Source organism: Mauremys mutica, chromosome 1 (genome assembly GCF_020497125.1).
Source record: "Mauremys mutica isolate MM-2020 ecotype Southern chromosome 1, ASM2049712v1, whole genome shotgun sequence".
Classification (NCBI taxonomy): Eukaryota; Metazoa; Chordata; order Testudines; family Geoemydidae; genus Mauremys; species Mauremys mutica.
Genome location: NC_059072.1, coordinates 241,316,731 through 241,335,963, shown reverse-complemented (window position 1 = coordinate 241,335,963; position 19,233 = coordinate 241,316,731). Strand labels below are relative to the sequence as shown.

Here is a 19,233-nt window from a genome sequence, read left to right as displayed (position 1 = left end):
CCAGGTGAGCATTACCTCATCGTAGTCCCTGACTGACCAAGGGAACGGGGGTGACTCACTCGAGAGTTCAACAGATCCTTTTTTGCTGCCTAGGCCAGTGTCCTTTGTTCCTGTGAGGCTGGGCTGGGTTTGTCCCATACTTGCCCTGATGAGGTGTGAACTGCCCTTTTGTTCCTAGAGAGTTTTGCCTGGGCTTGTTTTAAGCCATGAGGACACATTTTCAGCCTCATAACTACATACATGAAATTACAACCTGTAACATAACATTATTATAACAACAATGCTCAGTGCATCATGAGCCTTCTGAAGACCCCCAACATGACAAACTTTGCATTGGATACCACACAATCATATTATAAGGATGAACATGGGGGTGCAGGGTGTTCCCCTGAGGTACAGAGTGTCATAATAGGCATATCCTTTTGCTGGACAGTTATTACCTTGATAATAGATCATAGACTATCAGGGTTGGAAGGGACCTCAGGAGGTCATCTAGTCCAACCCCCTGCTCAAAGCAGGACAAATCCCCTGTTTTGTTGGTTTTTTTTAACCTCAGTTCCCTAAATGGCCTCCTTAAGGATTGAACTCACAACCCTGGGTTTAGCAGGCCAATGCTCAAACCACTGAGCTATCCCTCCCCCCAAGGTCACTTATACAGAAGTGGATTGTTTGTTTTAATGGGCTCTAGACATATCAAGATTAATGATGGAGGATGTCAATGGCCAAATTCTTCAGCCTTTGGGCACACAACTCCTCTTAACTTCATTGAACGTTATGTGCATATAATGGCTGCAGATTCAACCTTCTTGTGTAACAAGTACTCTAATACTCTGAAACATGTCCACACGTCTATTCAGAATCACTGATTTTTGAGAAAAATATTTTTCATGACTTCAAATTTTTTGTTGATTTCAGAATACTAGTTTGCACTCACCTAATATTTTCATCTGAGGCTCTGAAAGTACTTTACAAGTACTTGCAAATTGAGTCTCACATTTCAGTTGTTTGAGGAACAATGTGTCTCTCTTTCTTCTATCTACTTGCTACAGGGTGATTGTGAGTCTAAGTAATAATTATTTCCAAAGCAGACATAGAGACACCAACTGCTATTAGAGACAACTCGGTAGCTAGCTGAAAGCTTCAGAGTCACAGATCGGAAGTGAAGAAGAATGCAATGTAGAATATAACTTCTGCAGCTGAAATTTCTCCTTGAGCAGGGACTAATACCCCTGCTCTTATGAAAAGTGACATGGGACCCATGATCATCAATGGATAAGAGTTTCACATCTCATCTGAAATCTAGCACCTTCCACAGCACAGTGTCACCTTATACCACATTGAGGTGTTTCTTCAGCCATGATTCGGAGAGAATGGTGCCATCCATTGAAGCACCAACATTACTTTCTGCAGCACTCAGTTGTTCCTTAGTGATCTCCCTTTCAAGTACTGAATTGTGTGCTTAGTTTCTGGTGCTACGGCTACAGAACAAATGGCAACTTAGTCTGTTTCCCATATCCTCTGGATACACAGGTTGGAATCTTGTCGACTTTATCTGCTTCAGTGAACGGAACAAAGTCTGTTCTGTTAAATGGTTTATTAAGCACCTCTGTCATAAAATCTTGCCAACTCAGGAATGTAAGGTATACAAGTGGGTGAACAAACAGAAATTGGTGTCAGTTTGACACCAAACTGAATCCGCCCCTCTGCTGAAGCTGAATGTTGGTGCACTGTTATCAGCTGCAAATAACCTATTTATTTGTGAACCTGCACTAATGCCAAAACAAGTAGAACAGTTTGGGTTACTTTTTTTGGCACTTACGGATTTAGGTCAAAGCCACTACTATAGTACGGACTTGATTATTTTTGAAATTTTAATGTATTTCAAAAATAATGTATGGTATGGCAAAATATTTCCATTTAATTACCAAATATTTCAATTTCATCTGTCTAGGAATGGTGACAGCTGAGATGTTCCAAAGTTTGTGCAACAGTGATGTCATGCAAAAAATGACGGAGACATTTGATGAGGTAATTGCAACATGAAACGATCACTTCATATGGCTTATTTGAATAAGCAATAGCTATTAATATAAAAATTGGATAGTACGTTGTCTAGTACCTCTCTCTCGCTCATTGAAGCCTACATTCCCTCTTTTTTCCCCTGTAGGAAAGATTTTATGCACATCTGGAATGAGAAGCAGTCGCTGAAACAGAGTATTTCTGTCTTCAGTGTTTTCATACTACTTCCCTGCGTCCTTGCCAAGTCTTGCATCTAGCTCTTTCTCAGTAAAAAAATAAAATAAATTGTGGGCATAGCATAGTATTTTTCCTCTTTAGATGTTCTACTAATGATAAATACAGTCTGGCATGGCTGTGGGTAACATGATGCTTTGGTACCTCATTGATAGGTGCCTTTAAAAATACATAATGTGGATGGATGGGGAGCTGCTGTTGAAACTAGTTGTCAGTTGGAACTTAAACTGTTTTCCCTTCCCATTTTGTTGATATCAATTTACATTGCTGTTCTTTTGATGTGAGAGCAATAATAACATGCATTAATGATGTCCGATCGTGGTCCAGAGAGGATATTATATTCCCGGAAGTTTATTAGAAAAACTGTATCTTTAAAGTGCCACTTTCACCCCTCACTCTTGCCTGGCTAATGAGGCCAACCTCCACTCTCTTTTGCCACTTATCTCACAGTCCTCGAGTGCCTTTTTCCATGCTTGCTCTCTGAGTTAGTTTGCCACCCTCATCTTATTCGTATCTCTCCTTAAGCCCCTGCTCTGAGATACCAGTACATTGAAAAATCTGACTTTATCCATCTTGGATTTGAGACCTTTTACTGTCCTGGAGTGAATACTGTGCTTTACTTTATAATAACCCTGATCTAGCAAACACCTAGGCCATGCCTACAAGAGGAACAATTCACCAGTACAGGAATACCAGTATTCTGTACTGTCAGAACACTCCTAGTTTGGTGCAGTTATACCAGCAAAGCTGCACTTTGCACTAATATAGTAATCCCCAAACCCCTTTGGGTGAAACATGCTATACTAGTAAAAGCACAGTTTTGCCTTATAGCAACATCTATGACAGAATGACAAAGAGTCCTGTGGCACCTTTAAGACTAACAGATGTATTGGAGCATGAGCTTTCGTGGGTGAATACCCACTTCGTCAGACACATGGCAGAGGCTTCTGCTGGCACAGCTGTATTGGGGATCACACTTCTTCATGCCCCGACTGACATAGCTATGCCATGTGAAGTCTGTAGTGTACCCATGGCATTACACACATGTTTATCTTTGCTACCTTGAGTAGTCCCATTGAAATGGAGAAAATATTTCAACGTGATAACACGTCTGAGGACGAGGACAATGTTAAGCGATTTGTTCAATCACTGAAATGATGGGACTACTAATGGTAGTAAAGTTAAGCATGTGAGCAAGTGTTTGCAGGATTAGGGCCAAAATGCTCACTTCCTCTTTCCAGCAAAGTGCTCAGGGGGCTGCCCAGCAACTTCAAAATACAATGTGATTGAGAACATTAAAACAAGTTTAAACCATTTCAGATCCACCACAGATGTGCTTTTCAGCACAATTTGAAATGCACAATAGTCAATGAGGATTTTGCCTTGTGTAAAGGACATTGGAATCCAGAGTGTGGCGAATTTTCAAAATTTAATTTAGCTGTATTTTTAAAGATGATAATCCCCAAAGAATGCCTAAATTCATGTGAAACTGGGATTGACTGATAAAGCTGTTAGGTTTTTGAAATATGGCTTGCCCTGACTTGAAAACGTGAGCATATTTGCCTACCCTTGAATTGGGACATTTCCTGGGGGTCAGCTATTTCACAATAGCAAATAATTGAATGTTGCAGATAGATATATATTTAAATTTCTAAGGGAGAAGCAGATGCTGTCTCTCAGAATAAACAGTAAAGATTATAGCTTGCATACTTTGGTGCATGATGTTTAAATGAAACTTGGCACTGACTACTTGTTATTACAAGAGTACCAGTTTTTAAATAAAAACTGCATTTGTCTTTTATTGAAGTACACATTGGTTTTAGCTAAAACCAAGCCAGATAAAAGGGGATTAGATTGTGTGCATGTGTGTGAGATGTATATAGTCTCAAGTTTAAATGATACCTTAAAACATGATACACAATTGATACTTTTATGTATGTAAAATCTTTCAGAATCACTTATTCAGTTTCATCAAAAGCTTTTATAATGTTGTCTCTTGCATTCTAGGAAACAGGATTGCAATACAAGAAATTTATGGCCTATCCCTGGATTCTGACTGTTACTTGGCCAGTGGACATGGTAAATAGCTGCATTTCTTGAATATCCTTGAAGTAAAGATTTCAAATGCTGCATATATGTGAAAATTGTACTTAATGGTGCAGTCCAATGGTACAGTGGTGAAAATCAAGTGCAGTGTTGTTGGCTGTGTGACTGCAGCATTGCTTTAAATAAATAAATGTTCTTGATGTATGATGGACCCCATTCAGCAAGAACCTGAGCACACAATGGCTTTACAAGAGTTGAAAGTGCTCAGTACCTTGCAGGATTGAGCCCTATGTGAGATACAGTAGGCATATGATGTTCAAACATCTGTTTGAATGGAATGTGTCGATCTAGAACAGTATCCAACTGTGCTTTCTTCCATCACCCCACTAGCCTACTTGGCTTTACTTATGTGTGTGTTCTTTCCATGCACACCTTTAAAAAATTCTTTTCTTTAGATAATATTTTGGAAGGGCCACTGTCAAGTGAAATTTGGCTCAAAGCTTAGGTTTCATTAAAATAATCTTTTACAAAATTGAAGACTAATAGAGATTTCTGCAACTTTAAAAAGAAAATTGCAGTAGGATGTATAAAAACAAAAACTATTTATCTTCAATGTTTGATATCAGAAATAGCTTGCACCATTGTGCTATATATGTTGTTGTAATGTGCCCATCGCCATAGTGACGTGTACACAGATATTAGCAATTCCATCCCAAAGGACCAGGCCCTCCATCATCTGTACCTCTTTCTTAGAATTGGTTTTCTTGTTATGTCTCCAGGAAAGATGGTTGTTCAGCAAAGACTTGCATGCACTGTATGCATAAAGTCTTACATAGTATCCTAACCATGGCATGATTTGTGTTTCTCTGCTCTGCAATGGTAGAGTTCCATAATAGATTGCTTCGCCCCTGAGAGTTTTACTCTCTATTAACCACAGTGTCCCTCTTGACTGCAACTATCTACTGGATTGTGGGAAGAATCTGTGACAATCTGTACTCCACATTCACCACTTTTATAGGGTTCTGATATATTGTGTACAAAGTATGCCCTGTAAGGTATAATTTCAAAAATTTATAATCTGCTAAATATTATTATCCTATTGAAATGTGTGTAAAATTATGAGATTTTGCTATATGATTGTTACTGAAATATGTTGTTGTTCTGGGTAATGCCCACAAACCATTTTCTCAGAGACAAAGGCCCACTGGCACGCCAGCAAGCTGTTAAAAAGCTATGACCTACTCAACTGGACATTCACCAGTTGGGGAGAAGGTATAAACAGGAAACTTACATTTCATCCCAGAGATGGTACAAATCTTATATACACCGGGGACTGTGTGTCTGCACTCTGGCTGGGGGAGAGGAGGTAAATCCTCAAAGAGAGGAGGCTATAAAAATAAGAGACCATGACCCCCACATCACCTCTTCCCCTCCATCTCTACTGATGATAGCTAGATCACTTGAAAGACAAAAGAAGCATTATTGCACTCTGGGGAATGTCACAGTAAGTTCTAAGATGGTCAGGCTGCAGCCCATTGATGGTGTTAAAGGTTAGCATCAGGACTTTCTAGAGCATGAGTATCTCCATGTGGCACTGATGAGAATCTCACTTGAAACCAAAGTGAAATTGACATTTCTTCACTGTTTCAGGTGGGAGAAATACAGGTAGTAAACCAGCAGCACAAATGAAAAATAAACGAGACATTCAGTTTTTATAATTATTTTTTCCTCTAATAAAGGACAATGGAGACTATCCACTCATCAAACCGGGACCCTACTGGAAGAAGTTCAAGGCCAATTTCTGCGAGTTCACTGCAGTGCTAATCCAGCAGTGCCAGTACAGCATCCTCTATGATAGTTACTTGATGGACACTGTCATCTCACTGCTTACAGGGCTAGCAGACTCCAGGGTTAGAGCATTCAGGCACACCAGCACTTTAGCAGGTAAATCCAACTCACGTTGCTGTCACAGTTTGCATCAGAGACTGTGGGTTTTGGTGACTCGTGTGTTTACAAAACTGATCAAATGTAAAAAGGACTGTAAGCTTTCCAAGGCAGGAATTGTCTTCCTTTGTACATTAACAGTGCTTAGCACGTTATGGATGCTACTGTAGTATTAATAATCTCCTTCTGCATTTATGTGTTGTTAGAGGGCTTTCCCTTCACCCTCTCCCTTGGTTCTTGTCACACAGACAGAAAGCAGAAGACGGTAAGTCTGAGGTGCAGGCAGTGCGATGTTTATTGGGGTTAGTTCCAAGCAAGCATATCCATCGCTCTACATGCTGGCAGAGTCTGTTTCCCAGTGTCCCATTCCCAGAACATTTACCCCGTGTCCCCCTTCCCAGCTCTGACGCTGCAGATCCTTGCCTGTGTCTCATTCCCATTCCCTATTCCCACCTCCTCCTCCTTAGCAGGCCCAAATATACCTGCAGTGCACACCCACAGTCCACCCCTTACAAGTTATGGTAATATGCCATTTTTGGGGGGGTTGTGGGTCTGTGGTCTTCGACCCACCTCTTTTGTATCCCATGGGAGGGGTGAGGAGTGAGATTGTGCTACGGTCAGGGACAGGCATTTCTTTTGTCTTTTAGTGTTTTATACCTTTCCCCCCACCCCTCTTTGCCCCTCCCAACTGGTTGTGTAACCTTGCCTTAAAATAGGGGTTTAAACAATCTTAAAGTGTGCTCTTGAGGAACACTTTAACTGCTCTTATCTGTTCCCATTGTACTAATAAACCCATCTGACTAGGTGAAAGCAACATACACAGTCTTTGTCCTTTGTTGTACACATATTAGTATAAAATATAAAAGTATTAAAGGTCAAACCCAAAATTCTATCCAAGTCTAACAAACAAGCCTATATCCTAGCATGTGTGAATGTAATTTGGAAGCACTGGACATGGTAGGTATCCTGTTGGCTTTAAGAAAAGCAGAGATATTTAAAATACGTTCAAGAGTTTCTCCGGCACCCCAAAATTCTTGCTTGAAGAGGAAGCTTGGAATGTAGATTATCGGTTAAGTAGATTAGTTACATTTTAATATTTAGCAAAATCTTTTGTAACAGCTGAGATAATTAATTTCAGAATTCTGCTGTGTACTGGAAGTTATGCATAAGCAGTAGCTGCTTTTCACTGTTAGTTTTCTGTCACTAATTTTCATTCCACCCCCACTGAGTGAATATAATTAGTATAAAAGGGAGGATCTTAAAACTTATGAGGCCTGTCCTAAGAAACGTGTCATTTAAGAGGTTTTTTATGATACCCCTGCTAAAATAAATACCTTTGTAGCTTGCTTATTTCGCACAGCATGACAGTCTCTAAGTGACTTTATACTTTTTAAAAAGCCAACAGTTGGTCACAGCACAGCCCCTCCCCCCTTTTTTTGCCTTTGCCATCCCTGCCCACTGACAAATGGAAATCTAGCTGTTGGTCTGAATCCACAAAAGTAGACACACTTTATACTGTTTCATAAAGACCATCAGACTCTGGCTCACGTGGTCTTGAACTCTTGCACTGATTTAGCTATATTTCTTCACATCTGAGGAAGGCACTTATCCCATAGCTCTAGATTGTTGTCCAAAATTAAGGAGGAAATCTGCAACATGCAACATCACCTGGACCAAAGAAGTGTATCACCAGGAGTAGAATAAAACACCTTCTGAAAACCCTTTTGTTTCAAAACCAAGTAGTAAATTTCAATGAAATATTACCCCAACATCTGTCTTTTTGCTGCTCCTACCTTGGATTGTGATCTTACAACCTAAGCGGGGTTGGGGTTGACCAGTAGACTTGTGTGTTTTAACATGTTGAATATACTTACTTGGTTTCTCTTCCTTTTCAGCGGTGAAGCTTCTGACAGCACTTGTAAGAGTAAATCTAAATCTTGATGTCAGCAAATGTAACGCTCAAAGGCAGTATCAAGTGGAGAAGAACAGGATTTCTGTCAAGAGGACCAATCAGAGACTGGACCAGTTAGAGAGAAAAAGGAAAGAGGTGGGTCAGGTTTGTTATTTGGGTTGGGTGAAGATGTAGTAATAGAGGTGACTCTTTTCTGGCTGCTGACTTACACATGTTTTTCTGACACTTTTGAAATAGGGGGAGGTGGTATTTGCTAAGCATCATCAATGATAGATTGCAAAGCAGTTCTCACTTACAGTTTCGGTGCTACACTGACAAGCACTCCAGACATGCCGCACACAACTGATCTGCGTATTACTACTTGCTGTAGCCATTATGCAGCAGTAGAGTGCGTAGTATTCTTTGAAGTCTCTGTTTTGATGATAGCCTCTCAAAACTGGGGATGTGGCTAGCTGGTGAATTGGCATCTCTTTTGTGCCCATCTGGTAATTTTTTCGTGTCTATTCATACACATACATGCACACACAAAACTGGGCTCCCACAAACCATGAGCCAAATTCTTTGGTCTTTGCTCAGATTGTACTCTGGAATTTGACCAAAGATACTGGAATTTGTTACTGTATGAACAAAGGATTCTTAAAATGCCATGTGACGGCAATTTAAACTATGGCTCATCTCTCCCCTGCTGCCCAGACTCCATTATTCCTTCCCTGTCACCCAAACAGCCTCTTGTGACTCTCCTACTGTCCATGCAGCATCCTGCACCATGGAAAATTATCTTTTAGGTGCTGGCATAGTTTCTTGCTGCACAAATGTGAGAGAGTGTCCCTGCCCCACTGAGCTTGCAACCAAGTGACTCGGATGTAATCTTTGAACTCCCTCATGGGTACAATTGTTGTATTTGTAAGAAGAGGCAAATGGTGAAAGGTGGCTGGGTAGGACAGGAGAGACAGACCAGGGCTAGTGTTAGCTTCCTGATCCCGGTCTCTTGGGCAAATCAGAGGGAAGGAGGGTGGGGTGGGGTGGGAAGTTACTTGTCACCTTCATGGTATCTTTCTTAAACAGAAATGATAGATTATGACTAAATGATCTATTGTCTCTGAAGACCTCTACCAAGTTTTCAGGGCTTGGTAAAGGTGCACACTGGACTACTTCATCCAGAGGTATTGTGGGGGTTTCCCAGCTTCTGACTTTTCTTCTACCACATGTCCAAGTATATTACAAAGACAACTTAGACCTACACATGCAAACCAGTTGTGTAATGGCATGTATTATTCCTTCTGTGTATTGCTAGAACCAGGTTCTTTTCCTCAACCAATATATTATGTGTAGTGTCTTAGTACTTGGATTCATAGTTGAAATCCAGTGACATTTCTTTTTGATGTAGCTGCGCCAAATCAAATCCCTAACGTAGACAGGCTCATTTTTTTTGTACTGATGAATTGTGCAAACATTAGGGGTTTGCACCCAGTGTAATAATGTGAATGTGGTTACCTTGGTATGAATTTCCTGTAATATAAAGGGGACTTGTCATATTCTGTACTTGGAACGTTCAATATTTTTGGTATTTTCAGTATGAACAGAAACCGCTGGAAATAGAGAATATGATGAATGCTATTTTCAAAGGGACATTCTTACAGAGATATCGGTAAGAATATTTATCATTGATTTGCTTTTGAAATAGCACCCACAGGTCTTAATCAAGACTGGACTCCGGTGTGCTGCATATTGTACTAACCCATAGGAGCCCACTGTCCCTTCCCTGATGAGTTGACAATCTAACTTCCCTCGCTGAAAAAAAGAATAGAAAGGAATAAAAATAAGTCTGTACAGCGTACGTGCAGCCCATAAGAAAATCTCATGCAAAGTGTCCAGGTTAAAATCAAGATGAATATCCAAGGGTCAGTGAAATTTGTTCTGAAAAAGCACATCATACTGAATTATTTGAAAGAACCCACCTAGGCTTAGAAAGTAACCCCTTCATTGTGTACACTCATTCTCCACTGCTTTGTTTGCTTCCTCCTCTTGGCTACAGAGTAATACGTTTATGGTTGAAAGGCCTTCCAAACCCTCAAAATAATTGTAATATGGAACTTGTGTAGTTAACAGGATTTTTTCAACACACTAACAAATTCTTTGTAGGGGATTTGTAGATTAAAGACATGTTTAAAAGTTACTGAATGGATACTTAAGATGCTACTCAGGATTGCATGTATATCTGCAACTCTTGATCTCTTGCTGAGAAAAGCAAATAATTAACCTGATATCTTTTGGGTATTTATAAATGTGTTTATAACACAGTTTTGTAATTTTACAGTGATGTGATTCCTGAGATCAGGGCTATCTGCATTGAAGAACTTGGCAGCTGGATGAAAATGTACCCTGATACATTCTTAAATGATAGTTACTTGAAATATATTGGATGGATGCTGTATGATAAGGTGAGGATTTTCTCCTCCTCCTCCCTTTATCTCCCATAGAAGGAAAGTTAGCTCAAGATTTTTAACATTATTCTAAAAGTTAAAACAATTTAGAGTTATATATTCTTACATGGACAAAAAGTCTCCCCTTCTCCAATACTATGTTTTGTTTAAAACTCATCTTACAGCACTAAGTAATAGAGAGCACTTACTTTTAGCCATCCTAAGTACAAAGCTGTGTGGAAGTGTGTGGCACTGATCCATGGTGCGTGTATGTATAGCTTCTTCTTCGAGTGCTGTCCCTGTGGGTGCTCCACTCTAGGTGACGGTGCGTCCCGGCGCTGTCGATCGGAGATTTTCGGTAGCAGTGCCTGGTTGGGGCGCACGCACCCAGATGGTATCTCCCGTCTAGTTGGAATCTTCCTGAGTGCGTGCGCCCCACACCCTCCTCAGTTCCTTCTCAACCGTCCTCGGCTGAAGACGGGACTCGGAGCAGTGCTGCCTTCTCTTCCCTGGTATCTATAGGAAACAGTAACAAAGAACATAGAAATAATTATTAATTACTTCCCAGTTGTTTCCCTTCCTTTAGTATAGTTACATAGTTAGTTACTTAGTTTAAAAAAAAATAAAAAATCACTTCAGACTTGTCTCTCACTGAGACACTCTCCCCTGCCATTTCTAATTTACAATGCCAGGGGCTTCAGGATTCAAGAGGTGTGTTTTCTGGCACGACTCCATACCAAGGTTGGATGGGCACTCACATTGTGTGAAGTACCTCGCGGAAGCCTACATCCCCGCAAAGTGCCTCTACTGTATGAGCCTCGAGTCGGGGGCTCGGCACGACAGGGACCTCCGGCTTAAAATGCTTCTCATGGAGAAATCCCCGAAGCCGCTTTCGGAGATGGGGAAAGTTAAACCCACTCCCACATCCTCCCCAGCCAGATCGAAACCGGTGGGGAGCATTGCTTCACCCTCCCTGGAGCGGAGGCAAGAAGCAGAGCAGTCTCATAGGAGAGACTCTAACAAGGGTAAGGGGTCTCCTGGGAGATCCCTACCCTCTGTGCTGACAGCGCCCAAGCTAGGCGCCTCAGCCCCGGATCACGCCTCAACAACGGCTCCCACAGACCGTAGAGGCGAACACAGAAGGATTCCGCGGCACCAAGCGTCTCAGCGTAAAAACAGCCGCGGAGCCGGCTGCGCGCTCTGTCCCGGTGCCGACAAGGACATCGGCACCGCAAGCCTTAGGGCAAAAAATAGCCGCGAAGCCGGCTGCGCGCGCTGCCCCGGTGCCGACAAGGACGTCGGCACCGCAAGCCTGAGGACTAAAAATAGCCGCGGAGCCGGCTATGCGCTCTCCCCGGTGCCGACAAACCCGTCGGCACCGTAAGCCTCAGTGGAAAAAAAAAAAAAAAAAAAAAAGCCGCGAAGCCGGCTGCGCGCTCTGCCACGGTGCCGACAAAGCTGTCGGCACCGCAAGCCTCTGGGCGGAAGAAGGGAAGGGGAAAAAAAAAAAAAAAAAAAGCCGCGGCTCCGACCGCGTGCTCTGCCCCAGTGCCAGGTAGGACGTCGGCACCGAGCCTGCCTTCTGCCCCTGCACCAACAACAGACCCCCTGCAGGGCACCAACAACCGACCCACTGCACCGCTCACACTTTCACTTTCGCTTTTTAACATGACAGCGCAGTCCCACCACCTGAACTGGCTACCTTCACTGAGCGCGAACCTGATCTACAACGGCAAGCAGAGTTCGCCACACCTCCATCTCCTCCCCCACTGGAGCCTTTTTCCACCTCAGGCTAAGGTCCGCAGCCTCCAGCCTCAGTTTCCCTACTTCGCTCCCTATAAATGAGGCACTCTTGGAACCAGCTGACGCTCTCTGCAAACTCCAGCTTCTTTATTACCAACCTGCAGAAAAGCCGAACATAGATACTATGTTCCTGCTAAGGACGCTGACTTCCTATTTTTTTTTTCACAACTGAACTCTTTCATTATCAATGCAGTCGCACAAAGAACGAAACAGCCACAATATCAGTCCACCCCGCAGGACATGGACCGTAAACACCTTGACGTATTGTGTCGCAAGGTTCACACATCCTCCACTCTACAATTCTGGATCGCAAACTACCTTGCACTCCTTGCCAGGCATGACTTTGATGACTACAATAAACTTTTGAATTTGCCTCTTACATTCCAGAGGACAGGACACCGGGCTTTAAATCAATTCTGAGCGAGCGCCAATTGATTTCCAGAACAGCCCTACAAGCCTCTGTAGACACGACAGACACAGCAGCCGTACAACTGCACCGGCTGTGATTATGCGCAGATCTTCATGGCTTTCTGCATCTGGCATCCCTAAAGACCTGCAGAACAAAGTGGAGGACCTCCCCTTTGATAAACATAAACTGTTTTCTTTAAAAAAAAAAAAAAAAAAAAAAAAAAACCACACCTGATGAACTACTTCATACGATGAAAGATTCTAGAGCGACACTGCGCACCCTGGGCATTCACCCATCTCTTCCCAGGGGTCAACGATATCAACCCAAACCTTACCACATAAATAGGAATCGCGCTAGCCCCCCCTAAGCGCAGACAAGATCAAGCTCAAGCAACCACTTCCCATCCATCTGGGAATAAACAATTTTAAAAGGTTGGTTCAGGATCTGTGCGACCACTCCTTGATTCCACAGCCTATTTGCCCATTTCGCCACCGCCTCCAGAGTTTCCAACATGCCTGTCAGCAAATTACACAGGACCGCTGAGTCCCCGAGATAGTTCAGTCCGGTTACTCTAGCCCATTCATATCCTATCCTCCTCCCCTTCCCCGTCCCTCTTCAGGGACCCCTCTCATGAGCACCTGCTTCGCGCAGAAGTTGCTTATCTTTTACAGCTAGGTGCAGTGGAGCCTGTGCCAATGCTACATCCAGGGAAAGATTTCTACTCCCATTACTTCCTGACCCAGAAAAGGACTGGGGGCTGGAGGCCTATACTAGACTTACGCCAACTGAACAAATTCGCGAGGATACAAAAATTCAAAATGGTCACACTGGGCACATTAATTCCTGCACTAGATCAAGGGGACTGGTTTTCAGCCCTCAACCCACAGTACGTCTCTTTTCATATATCAATTCATCCAGCTCACAGACGCTTTCTAAGCTTCACAATCGGTCACGACCATCTCCAATATGGAGTTCTTCCTTTCGGCCTCTCCACAGCGCCAGGAGTTTTTTTCCTAAATTCTAGCTGTACTCGTGGCTCACCTCCACAAACATGGGGTCACGCAGTTCCCCTACCTGGACGATTGCCTCATCAAGGGCAACTCCTATGGCGAGACTCTCCAAGCTACTCTTTCACTATCGCCCTCTTTCACAGCCTAGGCCTCCAAATAAATGCCCAAAAATCCACCTGACACCTACACAACAGATTGAGTTCCTCGGAGCTCATCTCAACTCAATCCAGAGCAGAGCCTTGCTCCCATATCACAGATTCCCCGCTATCACGCAGCTCAAACGCACGCTCTCTATTCATCCAAGGACACAGGCAAGACTCTGCCTACAGCTCCTTGGTCATATGGCAGCCACTACCTTCATACTCCAGTACGCCAGGCTGCACACGAGATGTCTTCAGGGCTGGCTCAATTCCAATTTCAAACCCAACAGACACACCTTACGGATGCTGTTAACTCCGCCTCCCAACTTTCTAGCTTCCCTACAGTGGTGGACAAGACCAGAGAACCTCTGCACTAAGGTTTCCTTCCAGAACTGATCCCCAGCACTCGTGCTCACCACGAACGCTTCCCTAATTGGTTGCGGAGCGCATTTAGAGGGACACAGGGCACAAAGCTAGTGGTCTGCATCAGAGTCCCACCTACACATAAATCTCTTATTGTTCAGAGCTGTGAGATGAGCGTGCTTTCATTTTCTTCCCCTCATAAAGAACAAATACCTGCGAGTCTTAACAGACAACATAGCATGTATTACTACATCAACAGACAAGGGGGAGCACGCTCACATTCTCTTTGCATGGAAACCATCCGTCTATGGAATTGATGTATATAACGTCAAATACAGACCACCGCTTCCTACCTGCCAGACTGCCACAACACTATTGCCGACGCACTCGGCAGGCACTTCTCGACGGAACACGAATAGGAACTGCACCCCACAATACTTCAACAGCTCTTCTCCCTCTGGGGCACCCCGTCAGTAGACCTCTCTGCCACAACCCAGAACTGAAAATGTCCCCAGTTTTGCTCCAGAGTGGGACTCAGAACTCCATCCCCAGGAGACGCATTCCTCATCCCGCGGAACACCTCTCTCCTGTACGCCTTCCACCAATCCCTCTGCTACACGGGGTTCTTTGGAAGATTGTGGACCATAAGGACCGGGTCATACTTATTGCCCCGGCTTGACTGAGACAGACGTGGTATCCCTACCTACTCTGCATGTCCTCCCGTCACCCACAGGCTCTCCCCAACAGGCCAGATCTCCTTTTCCAGAACAATAGACTGGCTCTTTACCCTGAGCTCCTCAAGCTCCACCTCACAGCGTGGTTCCTTCATGGTTCCAAACCCATGAACTAGCCTGTTCTGAGCAAGTCCGATATATCTTCCTGCACAGTAGGAAAGACTCCACTCATAAAACCTACCCGCAGAAGTGGAAGAATTTTGCCCTCTGGTGCTTACGTAAGCACTTAGCGCCCAATATGGTAACCCTCCCTATCATTCTACGCTACCTCTTGGAACTAAAACAAGACAGACATTCGCTCAGCTCCACCAAAGTGTACCTGGTGGCACTTACCACCTTCCATGACCTCTTAGCAGGTTATTCACTCTTTACTCACCCAACCCTAAAACGATTTCTCACAGGCCTGCAAAACCTCTACCCTGAAATTCACCCAATAGCTGCTTCATGGAATCTTAACCTCGTTCTACACGCTCTCATGAAGCCTCCATTCGAGCCCTTGGCTACCTCCTCTCATCTCCATATATCCATGAAGGTGGCTTTCTTAGTTGCCATAACATCGGCAAGGAGAGTAGGTGAAATGAGTGCCCTGATGGCCCACTCTCCCTACACAATCTTCTCCAAAGACAAAGTCACTTTGAGACCACATCCTAAATTTCTTCCTAAAGTGGTATCTACCTTCCACCTCAACCAACCTATATACTTACCTACTTTCTATCCCGAACCTCACAAGACTCCACAAGAGGCAACCCTACATACTCTCGATGTCAGGCGAGCAATTGCCTTTTATTTAGACAGGACTAAACCATTTCGCAAGTCTCCGCGACTCTTTGTTTCCATTACTGAAGAAAATCAAACGGTATGACTATCTCTAAACAACGTCTGTCCAAGTGGATCTCTGACTGCATCAGATCCTGTTACCGTGCGATGAATCTTCAACCGCCTGAAGGTGTTAGAACTCATTCCACTGGAGCCATGTCGGCATCCATTGCCTTCTTACACAATGTTCCCATTCCTGATATCTGCAAAGCGGCTACATGGTCATCTGAACACATGTTTGCAAAACACTGTGCTCTAACGCAAAACACCACGGCAGACACAATAGTAGGTCATACAGTACTATCTTCATTACTCCCTGCCGTATCTCCAAAGTCCCACCAACTGTAGTGGGTACTGCTATACATTCACCTAGAGTGGAGCACCCACAGGGACAGCACTCGAAGAAGAAGAGAAAGTTACTCACCTTGCAGTAACTGAGGTTCTTCGAGATGTGTGTCCCTGTGGGTGCTCCACTCCCCGCCCTCCTCCCCTCTACTTTGGAGTACTAAGATTACTCTCCACGGTAGAGAAGGAACTGAGGAGGGTGTGGGGCGCACGCACTCAGGAAGATTCCAACTAGACGGGAGATACCATCTGGGTGCGTGCGCCCCAACCAGGCACTGCTACCGAAAATCTCCGATCGACAGCGCCGGGACGCACCGTCACCTAGAGTGGAGCACCCACAGGGACACACATCTCGAAGAACCTCAGTTACTGCAAGGTGAGTAACTTTCTCTTTGGAGATATACCCATCTCCTAGAACTGGAAGGGACCTTGAAAGGTCATCAAGTCCAGCCCCCTGCCTTCACTAGCAGGACCAAGTACTGATTTTTGCCCCAGATCCCTAAGTGGCCCCCTCAAGGATTGAACTCACAACCCTGGGTTTGGTAGGCCAATGCTCAAACCACTGAGCTATCCCTCCCCCCATATAGCTTTGCTGGTTGTATATGTATGTGACCTCGAGCAATGTTTTACTTTATTGGGTAGATTGACTTTGAAACCTATCCTTGCTAAGTGGTGACATGGAATACATCCTCTATGAGTATGTACAATTTTAGAGGTAGGGTAAACTGTCTTAAGATTGACAATTTGTTAAATTATATTATTTCATAGAGAGAGACAATAATACTCTTTATTTCTGAACTGGAAAACAAGTGGAGCTATAAGAACATTTGGAGAATATTATTTAAAATCTCAACTATTTTGTTATAGTTCAGTTTCTTTTAATTACCTCTTATATTCTTAAAATCTTCCAAATAATCTTTTCTTTCCCCCGCACCCTCAAGGCTTTTGTCCTCTTCTGTTTAGCAGTTTTCCTGTTTTAGAGTAGAGATGAACGTATTCTGTCCAACTTTTTATAAAGTTAACCTGTAAACATATTTTTCTCAAATTTACCAGTGTGTGCTTAATAGCTGGCAAAGGCACTATTTGCTGTGAATGATTTATAACTGGGAATGGTACTTTACTTTTGTAGGGCATCTTTTAAAATAAATAAAATGAGTTTATATAGCTGCTGTATAAATGCCAAGATGTCTTTTCTTTTGCATCAGGATTATATACGATGACGCATAGTTCTTTGAACAGAACTTTAGTTAATTGCAAAGCCAGCAGAGGGCGCACAAATCACGTTGTTTGTGTTTCATGCTATAACTATACAAGCAGTGGTTAAACGTCTTTAAAAGGAAACTAACTTACCAATAACAACCTCCTCTCCCACAAAGACTTTTAGGGCGCATTTAAATTGCAGGATTCTTTTGGCAGCATGTAGTATACATACCCACATAACGCCTCTCCCTTGGATATACACAGCAGAGTGAGTAAATGGTGAGACGTGGATTAAGTCAATAGAATAAAGATATGCCTGAAGGGTGTGGGTATGAAGCTGAGTACGTGCCCTACACGTTCTCTACTGGCCCAAGCTCTGCCTTCCATTTACACTGCTTTTTTAGCAGAGTAGTGTCCTGCTGCTGCAGCCTTTCTCCTCCTCAGCAAAAGACTCTGGTAGTGGGGAAAGGCTATGTCAGCTCCCTGCTGCTGAAGCCCTGCTCCCCAGAGAGGCAGGGGGCAGTGGAGAAAAGGCTCAGCCTTTCCTCATTGTCTCCCCCTGCCAAAGCCTTTCCTCACCGTAGTGAAAGGCTCTGGCAGCGGGAAGCAGCTGAAGCCTTTCCCTGCTGCCTCCCCTCTGCTGGATCCTTTCTCTGACATGTGTAGCAACACACTGCAGTGTGGACATTTTCCACTGCGGCGTGTAGCTAGATGTGTGCTACAGGGCACTGAAGGTGGTATGTAGTGTAGGTGTAGCCATAATCTAGAGAAGTTTCTTAGATCAGATCACAGCAATTTTTTAAGGTATGGCCAGTTAAGAGATCTTTCAAATTACAAACATAGAATTTCCATTTTTTCCTTAGAATTGCGGTCAGTGCAGTACAATATGAAAATTATAGAAATTTGGTGTCTTTGGCTAGAGCATACAACCCATCTGCTGTCTTTTACTTGAGACTGGAAACAGCTGCTTTAAAAAAAAAGAAGAAAAAAAGAAAAAGAAAATGCTTGCTTGTTAACTGGAAGCAATCGTGCAGCAAAAATCAAGTGAGATAAAATGAGAAGGCCTCTTGATTTCATCTCCATCCAGTTGACTATTTACAATACCAATATTGCATTGCGGTACTGGCTTTAAAAAACCTACTGCAAGCTATTCCTTCCCATTTTTGTCGGGGAGGGTGTACCCAGATCAGTGTCATTTGGGAATATAGTTCCAGAGACATTTGCCAAATAATTTTAGGGCTTTTTGACACTCAGAGTGGCACTTTGATGCCTACAGTGGATGTTTGGCTACCTACGTATTGATCTGAGCAATTAGATGTGGAAGAAAAGAAAGGGTTAGGGAAAAAAAATTCCTCTGGGAGGTGAGAGGGACGGAGGCTGAAAAATAGAGATGAGCAGAGGTGGGGTAGGTGAAGGGAGTAGAAAGGATGACTGATTTTCTAAAGAAAATAAAAGGTGTACTACATGCACACATGCTTGGGACATCCACATGTGTCAGCCTCGCTTTTGAGTTGTGTAGGGAGTTGTGTGACGCTTTTATTTTTAGAATGTAGCATTTTCATTAGAAAAAAATGTTACAAAAATCTAATCCCTCTTGGAACAAAATGTGTTCACATGGCAGAAGAAAAGATTCAAGAGTAAAACCAATCTTGTGAGCCTTGCAAAACTGATTTGAGATCCTCTACTGTAAGACGCTAGAGAAGTGCTAAGTAGGTAGATCCCCCTGTACTGTGAAGGAAGCTGAAGCACAGGGATGAAATGATTCTCTTGCAGCTTTTCAAGGGAAACGTGGCAGAGGTGGGAAAAGAGCCCAGATCTCCTGACATCAAGTCCTG

At 43.4% G+C, this 19,233-nt stretch overlaps 1 protein-coding gene across 1 annotated transcript in view; it reads left to right on the top strand.

Annotated features, from left to right (window-relative positions):
• LOC123363564 (cohesin subunit SA-2-like) overlaps positions 1 to 19,233 on the top strand; it is a 103,471-nt gene that overhangs the window by 16,901 nt on the left and 67,337 nt on the right. The window contains exons 6-11 of the mRNA XM_045004689.1: positions 1,952 to 2,028; positions 4,261 to 4,332; positions 6,039 to 6,243; positions 8,139 to 8,290; positions 9,730 to 9,803; positions 10,473 to 10,596. Coding sequence (XP_044860624.1) covers positions 1,952 to 2,028; positions 4,261 to 4,332; positions 6,039 to 6,243; positions 8,139 to 8,290; positions 9,730 to 9,803; positions 10,473 to 10,596 — 704 coding nt within the window. The remainder of the gene's footprint in view (positions 1 to 1,951; positions 2,029 to 4,260; positions 4,333 to 6,038; positions 6,244 to 8,138; positions 8,291 to 9,729; positions 9,804 to 10,472; positions 10,597 to 19,233) is intronic.